Below are 17,283 nucleotides of genomic sequence, written 5' to 3'. Positions count from 1 at the left end.
GGCTGCTATGAGTAGGCACATTATCAGTTTATCTTGGTTAATATAGCTACAATTGGAAACAGGTTTTATTGAATTCATGCAAAGAAACGTATTGCCACTTATTGAGAATTACCAAATACTAGAGGGACAGGTGGGGAGAATATATCTAATTTACCAAATTTGCGTTAAAAATGCTTCCTTATATCTGAAAAACAACAAGTTTAAGAATCAGCAATACTGTGCTCGCTTTGGCACATATACTAAAATTGAAATGATACAGAGAAGATTAGCAAGGATGACAATGCAAATTAGTGAAGCGGAAGCGTTCCATATTTTTTTTTAATTTATTGCTTAAAGTATTACAAAGGGTATTACATATGTGTCCATTTTATCCCCCCGCCCTAGACAGTCCCCTAGCCTCCCCTATCCCCCAATGTCTTATGTCCACTGGTTATGCTTATATGCATGCATACAAGTCCTTTAGTTGATCTCTTACCCCCCTACCTCCTGCCCTCCAACCCTCCCCGGCCTTCCCGCTGCAGTTTGACAATCTGTTTGAGGCAGCTCTGCCTCTGTATCTATTATTGTTCAAAAGTTTATAATGGTCTCTATTATCCATGAATGAGTGAGATCATGTGGTATTTTTCCTTCATTGACTGGCTTATTTCACTTAGCATAATGCTCTCCAGTTCTATCCATGACGTTGCAAATGGTAAGAGTTCCTTCCTTTTTACAGCAGCATAGTATTCCATCGTGTAGATGTACCACAGTTTTCTAATCCATTCATCTACTGATGGGCACTTAGGCTGTTTCCAGATTCTAGCTATGGTGAATTGTGCTGCTATGAACATAGGGGGGCATATATCCTTTCTGATTGGTGTTTCTGGTTTCTTGGGATATATTCCTAGAAGTGGGATCACAGGGTCAAATGGGAGTTCCATTTTCAGTTTTTTAAGGAAACTCCATACTGTCTTCCATAGTGGCTGCACCAGTCTGCATTCCCACCAGCAGTGCACAAGTGTTCCTTTTTCTCCACATCCTCTCCAGCACTTGTCATTTGTTGATTTGTTGATGATAGCCAGTCTGACAGGTGTGAGATGGTACCTCATTGTTGTTTTGATTTGCATCTCTCAGATGATTAGTGACTTTGAGCATGTTTTCATATGTCTCTTGGCTTTCTGAAAGTCCTCTTTTGAAAGGTGTCTATTTAGGTCCTTTGCCCATTTTTTGATTGGATTGTTTATCTTCCTTTTGTTGAGTTGTATGAGTTCCCTATGAATTTTGGAGATTAGGCCCTTATCAGATATGACATTGGCAAATATGTTTTCCCACACAGTGGGTTTTCTCGTTGTTTTGTTGATGGTTTCTTTTGCTGTGCAGAAGCTTTTTATTTTGATGTAGTCCCATTTGTTCATTTTCTCTTTAGTTTCAAGTGCCCTAGGAGCTGTATCAGTGAAGAAATTGCTTCGGCATATGTCTGAGATTTTGTTGCCTTTGAATTCTTCTAGAATTTTTATGGTTTCCTGTCATACATTTAAGTCCTTTATCCATTTTGAGTTTATTTTTGTGTATGGTGTAAGTTGGTGGTCTAGTTTCATTTTCTTGCATATATCTGTCCAATTTTCCCAACACCATTTATTGAAGAGACTATCTTGGCTCCATTGTATGTTCTTGCCTCCTTTGTCAAATATTAATTGAGCATATTGGTTCTGGCCGATTTCTGGGCTCTCTATTCTATTCCATTGATCTATATGCCTATTCTTGTGCCAGTACCAGGCAGTTTTGAGAACAGTGGCTTTGTAATACAACTTGATATCTGGTATTGAGATCCCACCTACTTTGGTCTTTTTCAGGATTGCTGCAGCTATTCGGGGTCTTTTTTTATTCCAGATGAATTTTTGGAGAGTTCGTTCTAGATCTGTGAAGTATGCCGTTGGTATTTTAATGGGAAGTGCGTTGAATTTATAGATTGCTTTGGGTAGTATGGACATTTTAATGATGTTGATTCTACCAGTCCATGAATACGGTATGTTCTTCCATCTGTTTATGTCTTCCTCTATATCTTTTTTCAACGTCCTTTAGTTTTCTGAGTAGAGGTCTTTTACCTCTTTAGTTAAGTTTATTCCTAGGTAGCTTAATTTTTTTGGTGCGATGGTAAACGTGATTGTTTTTATAATCTCTCTTTCTGAAAGTTCACTATTGGTGTATAGAAATGCCTCAGATTTCTTGGGGTTAATTTTGTATCCTGCTACATTGCCAAATTCATGTATTAAGTCTAGTAGCTTTTTGATGGAGTCTCTAGGGTTCTGTATGTATAATATCATGTCGTCTGCAAATAAGGACAGTTTTACTTCCTCTTTTCCAATTTGGATGCCTTTTATTTCTTCTTCTTGCCGAATTGCAATGGCTAACAGTTCCAGTACTATGTTGAACAGGAGTGGTGAGAGGGGGCATCCCTGTCTTGTTCCTTTTCTTAGGGGAAATGGTGTTAGTTTTTGTCCATTGAGTATGATGTTGGCTGTGGGCCTGTCATATATGGCTTTTATTATGTTGAGGTATGATTCTTCTACTCCCACCTTGCTGAGAGCTTTTATCAAAAATGGGTGTTGAATTTTGTCAAATGCTTTTTCTGCATCAATTGATATGACCATGTGGTTTATTTCTTTCAATTTGTTGATGTGATGTATCACGTTTATTGATTTGCGGATATTGTACCATCCTTGCATCCCTGGGATAAATCCTACTTGGTCATGGTGTATGATCTTTCTGATGTACTGCTGGATCCGATTTGCTAAGATTTTGTTGAGGATTTTGGCATCTATGTTCATGAGGGCTATTGGCCTGTAATTCTCTTTCATTGTGTTGTCTTTACCTGGTTTTGGTATTAGGGTGATGCTGGCTTCATAGAATGAGCTTGGAAGTGTTCCTTCCTCTTGAATTTTTTGTAGTAGTCTGAGGACGATAGGTTTTAGTTCTTCCTTGAATGTTTGGTAAAACTCCCCTGTGAAGCCGTCTGGTCCTGGGCTTTTGTTTGCTGGAAGCTTTTTGATGACTGCTTCAATTTCTTCCATAGTTATTGGCCTGTTGATATTTTTAGATTCTTCCTGATTGAGTTTTGGAATGTTGTATTTTTCTAGGAATTTGTCCATTTCCTCCAGGTTGTCTAGTTTGTTGGAGTAGAGCTGTCCATAGTATTTTTTAACAATCCTTTGTATTTCTGTGGGGTCTGTTGTTATTTCGCCTCTATCGTTTCTGATTTTGTTTATTTGGGTCCTCTCTCTTTGCTTCTTGGTGAGTCTGGCTAGAGGTTTGTCGATCTTGTTTATCCTTTCAAAGAACCAGCTCTTGGTTTCATTGATTTTCTGTATTGTTTTTTTGGTCTCTATGTCATTTATTTCTGCTCTAATCTTTAGTATCTCCTTCCTTCTGCTCACTCTGGGGTTTTCTTGTTTCTGTCTTTCTAATTCTTTGAGTTGTAGAGTTAGATGATTTACTACCTTTTTTTCTTGTTTTTTTGAGATAGGCCTGTAGAGCTATAAACTTCCCTCTCAGGACTGTTTTCATTGTGTCCCATAGGTTTTGGATTGTTGTGTTTTCATTGTCATTAGTTTCCAGGATGTTTCGAATTTCTTCTTTGATTTCATTGGTAACCCAATCAATATTTAATAGCATGCTATTCAGCTTCCAGGTGTTTGAGTATTTTGGGTTGTTTTTATTGTAGTTTATTTCTAATATTATGCCATCATGGTCTGCGAAGACACTTTTTATGATTTCAGTCTTCTTGAATTTGTGGATACTTTGCTTGTGATCCAATATATGGTCTATTTTTGAATATGTCTTATGAGCATTTGAGTAGAATGTATATTCCCTGGCTTTGGGGTGAAGTGTTCTGAAGATGTCTATTAAGTCCATCTGATCTAGTGAGTCATTTAGGATTGCTGTATCTTTGCTGATTGTTTGTCTAGAGGGCTTATCCAGTGTTGTCAGTGGTGTATTAAAGTCCCCTACTATGATTGTATTGTTGTCGATCTCTCCTTTGATATCTTCCAGGAGTTTTTTTTTATGAATTTGGGTGCTCCTGCATTGGGTGCATATATGTTTACCAGAGTTATATCTTCTTGTTGTATTGATCCCTTTAGTATTATGAAGTGGCCTTCCTTATCTCTTGTTATGGCCTTCACTTTGAGGTCTATTTTGTCCGATATAAGTATTGCTACCCCAGCTTTCTTTTCCTTTCCATTTGCCTGAAAGATATTTTTCCATCCTTTCACTTTCAGTCTGTGTGAGTCCCTTCTAATGAGGTGGGTTTCTTGTAGACAGCAGATGTATGGGTCATGTTTTTTTATCCATTCAGCCACTCGATGTCTTTTGTTTGGAGCATTTAGTCCGTTTATGTTTAAAGTTATTATTGAAAGGTACTTGTTTGTAGCCATTTCTGTTTTTGTGTGGCTGTTTTCTTTCTGAGTTTTTTATTTCTTATTTTTATACCAGTCCCTTTAGCATTCCTTGCATTGCTGGCTTGGTGGTGATAAACTCCCTTAGCCTTTTTTTGTCTGTGAAGCTTCTTATTTCCCCTTCAAGTTTGAATGATAGCCTTTCTGGATAGAGTATTCTTGGATTCAGTCCTTTGCTTTGCATCACTTTGTAAATTTCTGTCCATTCTTTTCTGGCCTGATGTGTTTCTGTTGAGAAATCATTTGACAGTCTAATGGGAGATCCCTTGTATGTAACTTTCCGTCTCTCTCTTGCAGCCTGTAAGATTCTCTCTTTGTCCTGAACGTTTGCCATGGTAATTATGATGTGTCTTGGTGTGGGTCTTTTCGGGTTCACCTTGTTTGGGACTCTCTGGGCTTGTGTGACTTTTTTCTTCCCCACCTCAGGGAAGTTTTCTGATATTATTTCTTCTAATAGGTTTTCTAATCCTTGTTCATCCTTCTGTTGTTCTGGTACCCCTATTATTCGTATGTTGTTTTGTTTCATGTTGTCCCAAAGCTTCCTTAGGCTCTCCTCCTGTCTTTTAATTTTTTTCTCCAATTGCAGTTCAGTTTGGGTGTGTTTTGCTTCCTTGTCTTCTAATTCACTAATTCGGTCCTCCGCTTCTCCTAGTCTACTGTTGATACTTTCAATGGAGTTTTTCATTGCAGCTATATCACTCTTCATTTCTTCTTGGGTCTTACTTAAGTTGTTGATTTTTTCATCTGTTTCTTCTAGCTTCTTGCAGAGGTTGTCGATTTTTTCCTCCATCCGGTTTATGCACTCTAGGACCCTTATTATGAATTCTTTTTCTGTCATGTTGCATGCCTCTGTATTACTTAGCTGCTTTTCTGGAGAGTCCTCCTTCTCTTTCCTTTGGGGGTTTCTTTGTCTTCCCATGTTTGATCTCACTGACATATCTAGACGTTGAGTCGTTCAGTGGTTGCTCCCTTGGTGGCAGTGACTCCTTGGTCTGTGGTTGCTCTTCGGGCGGTTGCGGTAGCAGCTGCTCTTCAGTTGGCAGCAGCTCCTCTGGTGGGTGCTGTTCACAGCTGTGGTGGCTCTTCTGCCTGGTGGGGCTGGTGGTACAGCTGCTGTTCCTCAGCAGAGGGTGTTGGTGCTCAGGAGGTTGCTGTTGCTTGGATCTGCTGCGTTGATTTAAAGGCACAAAATACAACACAAAAAGGCACCACATACCAGGCACTATACACAAATATATTCACGATATTAATAACCCCAAATAAAGGTGACCACCTGAATTAAGAGAATTAGGGGATAAAGAAGAAGGAAGAGAAAAAGATAAAAGAGAAAAAATGAAAAGAAAAGTAGGGACCAAAAAAAGGATTGCAAAAATGAAATTGGGAAAAAGGAGGGGGGAAAATAAAAGCGAGAAAAGAAAAGAAAAGAAAAAAAAAGAGCGAAAAGAGAGAATGAAGTGGAAGAGGGGAGGAGACTTATTTTATATGAGGAGAATACTCCTATAGAACAGCCATTAATCCCAACAAATTCCAGCAACAGCTCCCTGGAGATGAATGCAAACTAGAAACAACCAATAATATAACGATGAAAATAGAATGGAGAACACTAATCCCAAAATAAAATAAAGAGAAAATAAAATGGCACTTTAAAAAAATGGTAAAGTGGTAGCAGTAATAATACTGGTTAAAAATAAGAAGGTAGTAATTAAAAGGGTAAAATTAGGTGATGGAAAAAAGAAGAAAGAAAAAAAAATAAAGAAAAGAAAAAAAAAAGAAAAAAATTGGTTTCGTAGTTAAAAGGTGAAAAAAGAAAAAAAAATTGCAGTAGTGAAGGTCCTTCGGTTCTTCTATTCTTCAGTGTGGCTCGCCTTAGACCTGCCAGGTATTCAGGAGAGTGTTGAGTTTCCCTGCGATACACTGTTCCTCTGTGTTGTAAACCACAGTCCTTATTTTAAAGCATGCCGCATTTGTTTCCCAGACTGCCTTATTTTGTGTTTAGCAAAGAGTCAGTTTGTGGGTCAGCCTCTGGGTGGCAGTGTTCTGGGGTTGGCCTCTGAGGCTATAGGGCCTCTCTGTCCAGTGGAGCTTCACTGCCCAGAGCTGGCTGCGTAATAGTTAGTTACCAGCGCTGTGTTGTTGCTGGGATTGAAAATCCCTCTATAGGCCAGACCCTGTTAACTCCCAGGGACTGATCAGGTTATTTTAATCCTTGATCTCATACAGGGTGGAATCTGGGTGTGGCTGTGCTCCTTGCCTGGGGGCTGGGGGGAGGAGTCTCACTCTCGGAGAGAATGTCAGCCCCAGACCTGGGCTCGGGGGTGTCTCAGCACTCAATTCGCTGCCACCTCTCCCGGCCCCCCTTCTCTCCTCAGTCTCTCCCCAGATTCCACTCCTCCGCACACTCTCCCTCTCTTCAGCACAGGTGAGTGTCTGTATCCGAAATGTCCCATGAACAGGATTCAGTAAAAACAAAGAAACAAACGCTGGCCGCGGAAACGGGAAAGGCTTGGTTTCTGTAAGCTTCTTCTCTTACCAGGACTGCATGGTCTGGTCAGCTCTTCAGGCTGCCCCCTTTAGGCTCAGTCCTCTGTGATCACAGAACCCAGCTCTCAATTCCCCTGGCGGCGCCAGGAATCCCGCGGTTCTCCTTTCCCCTGTCAGGGGCTGTGCTTGTCCCAAGGGACGCGGCTGTCTGCCACGCGGTCTCCCTCCGACTCTCTGGGTTCAGAGGTCTGGCAAACTTTCCTGCCCAAATCCCTGTTTTTTTTTACCTTTCCAGGGGAGTTCTGCTCTTCCTGGCTGCAAACCGTCTCACCAGCTGAGCAATTTCGCCAATTCGGGGTGGATGTTACTAGTTTCAGCTGCTCACTCCATTTGCTCCAGGACACGACCTGGGACGCGTCTGCCTATACTGCCGCCATCTTGCCAGTTTCAAGCGTTCCATATTAAAAAACAACAACAACAAAAGAATCAGCAATACTTGCAAATGACATGGAATCTTGTCCTTTTTGCAAAACACAATATTCCAGAATAGCAATTAGAGCTATAAATGAAAGCATAATATGGTTATTATTATTTGACAAAGCTTCGCATGTACCTTGAGCAGAAAATTTTCCTTCATGAGAGAGAAAACAAATACTTGAGGCATTCCATCCAGGGCCTATTGGAATGATCTAAAGTCAATTTTAGGTCAAGAAAAAGTTTCTTAAAATTCAAACCCTGGAAGGATTGTCAAATTTATTTTGCCAAAAGATGATATATCAAAGAGTATTAGACACAAACATGAGCTAGTAAACTTCAATTCCCATGATTAAAAGATTTATTTTTGTAAAAAATACCTGATTAACATGAAACATAACCATTTTAATAATTTATAGAACTTTTGCTTCCTGGGTAGAAAAACAGGAAAGATATCCCTTTTAAAAGACTAGAAAAGGACTAATCAAAATGAGGTTTATTCTCTAACTTCATTTGTCATTGGGTGTGGTCAGCAAATGACACTAATCAGATTTCTGCTATCAGTCTCCCTGAGTACATTGATATAAGCTATTCACCATCCGGTTATACCCTCTAGTTAGGGAGGCAAAATGAAAATCATTTATTCGTAAATGTCCTTGGTTTAGGGAAGATGGTTTACTAGATGGCTCCAAATTGCTGTTTACTATCCAAGTGGAAACATGTATTTTTATTTTATATAGAATACATCATTGATATGAATTAAAAATAAGAACTTTTTTGAAAAGCAAGGGGTTGGTGTTAAAGTGGGGAGTGGAGGAATCAGCAAAGGCCCAAAAAAAGAGGAGAAAATCACCCAGACCTTGAGGAACTAGAGGATTATCTGTATTACTAGTTGTATTTTCTAAGCAAGCCATATTTTAAATAAAGCTAGGAATGCACTACTGTTAAAATCAGACAGGCGGGTTATTTGGCTGGATTTTCTTTTCTTGGTCTGTGATGGAAAACTCGAGGGAAATGCATGGTGTTGCCTGTTCCTGTTCTTTGTAACTCCCTGGACGCCTGCACTTTCAACCTTTCCCTAGAGTTGTAAACAGTTGGAGATATTGCAAGTAATTTTAAAGATTAAAAGATTAAAACTGGCTAAGTGCTTTCACAAGATCTCTCTTATTCTAGTTGGACATGTTCACAGGGTAAGATGGGTAAACAAAGGTGTCTGTGGGGTTCTCTTACCAAGGATCCTCCTGGCTGGGAATGAGCAGTTATCTAATCATGAGTCCGAAAGGGGCAGAATATCTGGACTTATGATCATCAACAACAAATGCAGTTTTATAATTCTGAGCATGTTGCCACACTGATGAGAGGAAAAGGTGAAGATGATATTTCATCCACTGCTCCCAGTCTGTCCTTTCCTTACCTGACCTCTGAAATGGAGCCATTGGCCTTAAAAAGCCTGGTGTCTAAAATTAATATACTTCCCCATCTGACTAAGAAGGCGACAGTTGAGCAACATGACATCAAGGACCATATTAGTTTAAACAGGGGCTCAAAGTGATGTTTGAGAGAAAGGATACTTCTTTTCATAGTGGAGGCTGTCTTTTCAGAAGGTTTATGCTGACTGACAATGAAGGCTTATACCAGAAAACCATGTAGTTATTTTGAACTCTGAAAAACTTCCCTTCATCTGCCGGAACTCATACTCTACACTTGGAGTGCTCAAAACCCTAGATATCCTCCTATAAATGGTAATTACTCTATTTAAAAAAAAATTATTATAACCTCTCAAATCTCTTTTCTTTCTTTCCACGTTGTCTTAGCAAGTTGTACCAAACTCCAGGTAGAGATTAACATTTAATTTTTTTTCAAAATTATTATCCCTTGGACCTAAGCTTTTTTTAAAAAAATTATCTTTATTGTTGAAAGTATTACAGATGTCCTTTTTTTTCTTTTGTTTTCATATGTTAATTTTTGTCTGTGTTTCTGATTCATTTTGAGTTCCATTTGCAATGACCTATTATATTTTAGTTATAATTTGCCTTAGAAATAGTAATGCATTTCTCTCCTCATTTTAATAATGAGTTTCTTTTCAGGGCAATTTGAAAGAATTCTAATAGTGATCAATAACATATCTTATAGAGTTGTGGTTGCTACTGTTTACACTTTAGTGTGCCTATATGTAAGATCTTCATGTGGCTAAGTTGAATTTTGTAGAGCACTGGATTTTAAATAATTTGAAGCTCAAGGTATAATTTTACTATATGAATTAAGAAAATGAAAGATGAAGTTTTGTGAAGATAAAAACAGATTATTTTAAATTGACAAAAAGCTGGAAGAAGAAATTTTCAGAAAATCTCCAGCAAGGGCCACAGAAGTTGGTGTTGGGAACTTGCCACCAATTCAAATCACACCCTTCCCCACCATATAATCAAGGGATGTGTAGATACATGCATACATACATACATGTAGATCTCTAATATTGAAGCAGTATTATGTGTAGGACCTAATTTGTAAGGAAAATATTTCAAGGAAAGCATAGGGATTTGAACTCCTTGGTACTGAGCTGTTAATGAAGATGAAAAGAAAGGTATCTGGGCAGATATCTTATCTACGTGGGAGGGCTAGAAGGAAAAGAATTTATTTTTAAAAATAAACACCAAACAATTTAAAGTGTAGGCAGAGAAGGGCTCTGGAAAGTATTCATTTGGTGGAGACCACTCCCGAGAGGGGGCAAAATTCCCAGGAGAAGCATGTGTGACCTTCCCACAGGAAGCCCTTTCTACTGGGGCTGGGAGAAGCAAAACCTTCAATCCCAATGAAATACAAAGACACTTTATATTCTGTATTTAAATTGGCCACTTGATATAAATATTATTTTATGCAGTGAGGAAAATATTGTTGCCCAGTGAAACTTAAGGTGCTTCGTACTGTTTGCTTTGGTAGCAAAATGTGTGTGAAAAAACTTCTTTCTTTTAAAGTTCCATCATTTGAAACTCAATACTAATATTAGCATTTTTCTTCCTATTTTTGGATCCTCCCTCCAGTTTAAACAGAAGAAACTTCAAAATTTTCACCTGTCATTTTCCCAAAAGTCAAATAACTAAGTGATGAGAACTCTGTTTCCTTTCTTTGCAGTCAGGAGGAAGGTGCAATCAAAAGTCACAATTGCATCTTGATTTACAAATCAGGGACAGAGGGAGATGAACACAACACTCCAGACAGTCACTTCATCGAACTGACCACCAAGATGTTAAAAGTGAAGAGGCTGGAGGAAATCACCACGTGTTACAACAGCAACCATCTGGAGAAAGCGGCCTTTTTTCAGTGCATGGAGAAGGTTGAGAAGATGAAGTGTTTTCTAGAAGAAAGTTCTAGTGAACAGGATTCAAGATCTGGAAATAATGAGGTAATTGTGTGCTAATTTAGTCCCCTGAAAAGTCTTAGTTCTACCTTATCTTTTCTTACATACATCAATAAAGATAGCCATTCATCAGACCTCTTTCAAATTCTATTTTGTCACTTGAGTATAGGATTAGAGAACATTTATAAATAGGAAAGTTTTAATTTTGTTTCACTGAGGACTATGCATTAGTAAATTAAACAACTGAGTTTGGGAAGTACTTAAGAGGCCTTTAATTATGCATCTCTACCCGCAGGCTACATTATAGTTAGTGGCTTTGAAGTTATGAAAGCGAATTTATGGAAACACACATTTCTTAATATGAAAACATGAATGATCCTTAAGAAGGATCATTTAAAAGCATGGAGTTGGACATGAACTTTTAATAAGCACTGCAATGGGTACAATTGCTGTGCAGAAGTTTCCAATTTCCTCAAGACATTAATCTTCCAGATAGGTGGTAGAGCTGTTGACACTGATGATCAGTGGCAGGGATAAGTAGGCCTTGCCCAGTGGCATGCTGTGTCCTCATCTGGGCTCTACGTGGGCCCTGAGCCCATTGTGGCTGCTTGATCTTTGGCAAGTTACTAAACTCCACCTTATCTGGATAATGGGATGATAGCTGTTGTGGAAATTAAGTGTGATAATAGATAAAAAGCCCTTAGCATACTATCTGCCACCATGCTAAGCATTTGCTACATGTTAGCTAGCAACAATCCCATCCCCTGTCTTAGCTCAGTTAGTTCCCTGTCATCCATTCGTAGATAAGCAGTTCCTGGCCCAGCATGGGCCTCACAGTGTGTTGCCTGTGCCTTTATTCCAGCACAAGCAATTGTTTTGAATGTGTTTGTCACTGTTTTCTAGTGTCACTCCTCAAGGTCGGGAACTCATATTACTTTGCATTCTCAGGTGCTTTCCCAGTAACTGGCACATAATAGGCACCAAAAAATGTCTGTGGGAGGAACAGATCTATTTAAGTGCAATCTGCTTTCTGGCAAAGGGCTAGGAGTCATTGTTCTTAATAATCAGAGCAACCTACTCTTATTAAGCAGGTTTGGGAAACCTCTTTCTTTGTCCAGTTACTTTCTGAAAAACACTATTCAGATAGGAATTGCATTTTTAATGAGCAACAGAATGAAATAGATCTGTTAGGTATAAAGGGCAGAGGTGTCTTTACTGTAAGTGAATACAGAATGGTAGAATGTACTAGAGAGAAGTGAGTGAGGTCAAAACGTAGGTTTTCTGAGATCTCTACTTTCCCTATTGAGCTACTGTCTTGTTCAGTATACACCAAGAAAAAATTTCCACAGGTGAAATTTCAGTCAAATGCAAAGGACTTCTTCATGAGGGCTGTTTATAGCCCCCCAAAAAACAGAAGGATTTCTTTCTCTGTTCATTCATTTCTGTAGACAGAGAAGACAAAATATTCTTCTCAGATAACTTTGAAATTACCAACTGCCTTAGTAATTTATATGAATTTGATTACTTTTCCAGTACTGTTTTTCTCTGCATTCTGATATAATTTCTATGAGTAGGCAATGTCTTCAGAGTGAGATGGTGCTAAGTTAAAACATGGACATTTTAAGGAAGAATATTTTTGGTGATGAATTTCTTCAGAATATTAGAAATCAAATGATTTGGTAGTCAAATACTTTAGGATATATATACCTATATATGTACCATATACATATTTACTTCTCACCCAAGGACATGTTTTTGTTGATTTGAGAGAGAGGAAGGGAGAGAGAGGGGAACATCGATATGATACAGAAACATTGATTGGTTGCCTCCCGAATGCTCCCTAACTGGGAATCAAACCTGCAATCTAGGTATGTGTCCTGAGTGGACACCTGCCACCTTTTGGTGCACAGGATGATGCTCCAACCGACTAAGCCACCTGGCTAGGGCTAGGATATTTTTGAGGGAAAGACTGAGAATGTCATTGCTCAGAAACCCTAAGAGAACATCCTTCACAATTAATCTGATGTCCTTTGTGTAACCTGGGCCTCCTGGCTGGGTCCTGCAGTCAGTGCTGTGCGGAAGGTGTGGAGGAATGGCAAGTAGCTCCATATGTCCCATTCAGCTTCTTCTTTGTAAATGGCATGGGGCCCAGAAATGTCAGCAGTAAATTTCCCTGCCTCTCCCTTGCCTGGTGGAGGACGGATGGGCACACGGATGTGAGGCTCAGAGCTTTTCTCCTTTCTGTGGCTGCCAAGGCCCCTGTGTTGGAGGCTCCTGCCTCCTGAGCCAGTGAATGCCAGGGTAGCCAGAGGCCTTGGCAGTGGGTTGGTGGAGAAGGGCATTCCAGCAGCTCAGATGTCTTTGGGTATGTAGACAGAGCTAGATTGACATGTCTCCATATTCTGCTGGGGTCACAGTAAAGAACACTCTTTTCTCTCCAGGGATTATTTTTTTTAAGCCACAATTTTCTCCACTTATTCTCCTTTCTCTTTTATCCCTTCTCTCTTTGAGAAGATTAGCACTGCTAATCATAGTAAAAACCTTCACGGTGGTGCACTGGAAAGAATGTACTCTGGCTTTCAGACACTATGTGATGTGGAAGCTGTGTTTGGAAAGTTTGGAGTACAATTCTTTCTAGAAAAGTCTTTACTCTCCAGTCCCAATAGGGCAAATTATCTGTAAATTTAACAGTTTATATTTATTAACGTGGTTTGGTTAAGTTCAGATTATTTTTCTTTTCCTGCTCTTAACCAGGTTTTTCTATTTCATTTGTATTTCCTCCACTGGATTTATTTTAAACTATCTTCTTTCAATTCCTCTATGTTTTGTTGAATTTATTAAATGCTACATATTCTCCTTTATAGCATGTCTTATTCATTTTATTTTTCTACATTCCTTTTTATCTTGTTTTTTAATTACTTTTCTCATTCTATGATATTTAAAGGGTGTTCAAAATCACCTAAATAGTGTAGAATTTTAAAAGCTTTTAACAGATATGCCATAATAAACTAGATCTAAATGTATAATCAAGTAAAACCTAAAATAAATTAATCTGCTACATATGAGTGATAGGTTTCATAGCTGTGTGTATATACCATGAATTCATACATGATAAATGACTCATAATGCTAATTAGCATTGCTTTTGTACAATCAAACCCAGGGTTTCTCCTACTGTTACTTCTCTATTTCTTGTATGAATAGCCCCATTCTGCATTTCCCTCAGATCTAATTTACTGTTTAATACAAATATATGTACACACTATCCTATATAATAAAAGCCTAATAAAAGCTAAGTGTCTGGTTGTCTGGTCATCCATTCAACCAATCAAAGTATAATATGCTAATGATATGCTAAGGCTTCTCAACCACTCACTATGACGTGCACTGACCACCAGGGGGCAGACAGTTGACCAGTCGCTGTGATGTGTACTGACCACCAGGAGGCAGACACTCTGACTGGTAGGTTAGCTTGCTGCTGTTGTCTGGCCTATTGAGACTGAGCAAGATAGGCTGGACCTGCCCTGGATCCCTCCCATGGTCCCTCTTCGGCTGGCCAACCTCCTGCATCCCTCCCCGGCCCTGATCATGCACCTGTGGGGTCCCTTGGCCTGGCCTGCACCCTCTCTCAATCTGGGACTCCTCAGGGGCTGTCGGAGAGCTGGTTTTGACCTGATCCCACTCAATGCAGGAGCTGCCCCCTGGTGGTCAGTGCCCTCCCACCGGGGGAGCACTGCTTAGCCAGAAACCGGGCTCATGGCTGGTGAGCACAGCGGTGGTGGTAGGAGCCTCTCCTGCCTCCACGGCAGCGCTAAGGATGTCCAACTGACAGCTTGGGCCTAAGCAGTCAGTTGGACATCCCCCAAGGGCTCCTGGACTGTGAGAGGGCTCAGGCCAGGCTGAGGGATGCACCTCCCAGTGCATGAATTTTGTGCACTGGACCTCTAGTTAGCTTAATAAAAGACAAAAGAACCAGGTAATTTTTTTTAGGCAACCAGAGTTCCATTTTCCCTTTGGGTTCTGTCTGCTTCCCCTGTTGGCTATACATGCCCCTACATTTTATGCCCAAGACTATCCACATTCACCTCCTTGTTCTTTGATTTCCCCTACCTTTCTTTACACTCCTAGTTACTTATCCTCCATCCAAATGGCATGGTCCTGACCAGGGAAGTAAGGTGAAGCTGTTGGGAGTATGGGGGGTGGTGGCTGGGAGCACAGAATAAGGATGACCCTAACAGAGGCAGGATATCACAGCCTCGGGAATATTTAAATGCCTAGTACAAATGCTCCAATGATCAAACAGGAAAAAACATTAATTAACAGAATGTGAATAGGATAGAGTGGGTTGGGGCAAAACATGGATCTGCCTCTTTGGATTGCAGTTGGTGCTTTTAATAGTAGGTGGCATTTCCTGACTAACTGCTATGAAAATGTACCATCAGTGGCATTCATAAAGATTAAAACTTAGATCTCAAGTAACATTGATGAGGGTGGAGGTTTTATAAGTTTTCAAAGTTACATTTCCCCACCCCACTTCTTTACTCCTCACCCTTGGGGCAGGAGGAAGCTGCCTGGCGGTGGCCCAGCCATCCAGGCGGATGCCAATTTCTGTCTTGCTAATCTCTTTGAACTGGGCACAAGCTCCTTCTCCTTGGTGTCAATTGTCACCACAGGTCTCTCTCTGACCCTGCACCTGTTTCAGATCTGTTACACAGACCATCATATTTTTCCTTTTAAAGAGGCAATTATCTGTGGATCGTGTAACTGGAACATCTATTGCAGGACCCTGCACGCACTCTCTGTGATCTCACACTGCCTGCTCCTCAGAGCAGAGCGCTAACAACCCTGTGCTGGGACATGTGCTGGTGCGAGAGTGGGAAAGGGAAGGAACATATAAGCCAGGTGACTTCTTTATAGCCGCTTCCAGAGAATGGACCTACCACTTAGAAGGAAAGACGTCTGGATTGTAGGTAGTGTGTGCCTCATCTCATCTCCCTTACTCTGGCGTGTGTTGCGGTCCAGGATGACACAGGGAGGTCGCAGACAGGCTCCTGCTCCTGCGGACGCACAGGTAGTGTTACCACTTTCAACTAAGACAGATTCATTTGACTCTTGTTTGAATGTTTCCAATCAGGGAGCGGTGCTCGCCAAAGGGGATGGAGTGCATGCCCCACACTGCCCTCTCAGGAGAGTCGGGTGATAATAGAGGCAGGTGCTACATTTCAAAGTTTCCAACACTTGCACCACCATTTGGGAACCTCAAAGCAGCTATTCCTGGGGGCATGTTAAAGTTGGCGACCTGTTTTTGCCTGTGGAAGCTAAAAATTAAGTCAGCATCTCTTCATTCTCCTACTTATATGACGATTAGAAAATAAAATAGCACAAAAGCAGAACCCCCTTTCCCTTGTTAAGAAGTCTATGGCCAAAGCAGTCTCTGAAGAGTGACCTCTCTACTGAGGAAGCTCTTCAGCGCGGCCTTCTGTGCTATTCCCTTGAACCCTTGCCCCATGATGCCTTTCACTTGATACCATAGCTATTCCAGGAATGGAATCCAGCCAGGAAAAGAACAGGACTCGGAAAGAAGAAAAATAATTCAGATTCTAAGGATATTAGCACTTTCCAAGAGACGGTATTGCATCTGGAAAAGCAGCCCTTTCCAAATATTTAATTTGTTTTTATCAGTTAACACAGAATAAGTTATTTTTAGAACAATGTAAGAGTTTAGAAGATGCAACAGAAGACAGTCTGAACCATTGTTCCTACAGGAAGTGGATTTACAGTGGTGGTTCTGAGCTTTTTCCATTATCATCTACCTCGCTTCCAGAGACTTTTGGCTTCCCCCCCCTAATTGAACACCCCCTATGAAATCTTAATACCATAGATAGACTGTATATCTGTTTAGGTTTTAAAGATATATCTGTGTTTTATACATAAAAAGAATAAAAGTTTTTTTAACCCTCCTAAAGAATCATTTTTACCCCCGTGGGGGGTGATATTACCCCTATTGAGAATGCATGATTTACAGTTAAAATATTTCCCTCCCCCAACCAATTGAGCAACATTTTCCTATGCCTATATAGGAGGGAAAAAGTAGGTTTACAGTTGTGAGTATGTGAAACACAGAGTTTATTCTTGTAATTTTATTTACTAATTATTGTATGTTTTCCATATAAACCTTCTACTCCTCCTTGTATATAAATGCCTTTCTTATACCTTATTTAACAAGAAACTACCAACTCAGCACCTTGGTGGTGTTTAGAGGACTGAGCACCCTGGGATTCAGGCTTTTTGGATGTCTCAGACTTTTCAGGGGACCCTGACACAGTAAGCATTTCTGGGATCCTTAAGTTCACTCTCAGAAGAATTGCCAAACTTTGGAATGGTTTATCATCTGGTCTGTTGTCGTTGGGGACAAAGTAAGAGAGATGGGAAAGACATGGATAGACATGAATGAATTTCTTTTACTTAAAGAAGACATCATAAAACGTAAATCTCTTTAGATCTGACCTAACATCATGATTAGGTCTGTGTTTTCAGACTT

The 17,283-nt window shown here is 40.0% G+C and overlaps 1 protein-coding gene across 1 annotated transcript in view; it reads left to right on the top strand.

The window, feature by feature from the left end:
- MYLK4 (myosin light chain kinase family member 4) overlaps positions 1–17,283 on the top strand; it is a gene marked incomplete at both ends in the record, with an annotated part of 114,773 nt that overhangs the window by 10,733 nt on the left and 86,757 nt on the right. The window contains one exon of the mRNA XM_081088515.1: positions 10,518–10,788. Within this exon, the coding sequence (XP_080944641.1) occupies positions 10,518–10,788 (271 nt within the window). The remainder of the gene's footprint in view (positions 1–10,517; positions 10,789–17,283) is intronic.

The sequence above is a fragment of the Myotis nattereri genome (assembly GCF_964212035.1).
Source record: "Myotis nattereri genome assembly, chromosome: 3".
Lineage (NCBI taxonomy): Eukaryota > Metazoa > Chordata > Mammalia > Chiroptera > Vespertilionidae > Myotis > Myotis nattereri.
The sequence above is the reverse complement of the archived record's forward strand: the minus strand, read 5'-3'. Positions and strand labels throughout refer to the sequence as shown.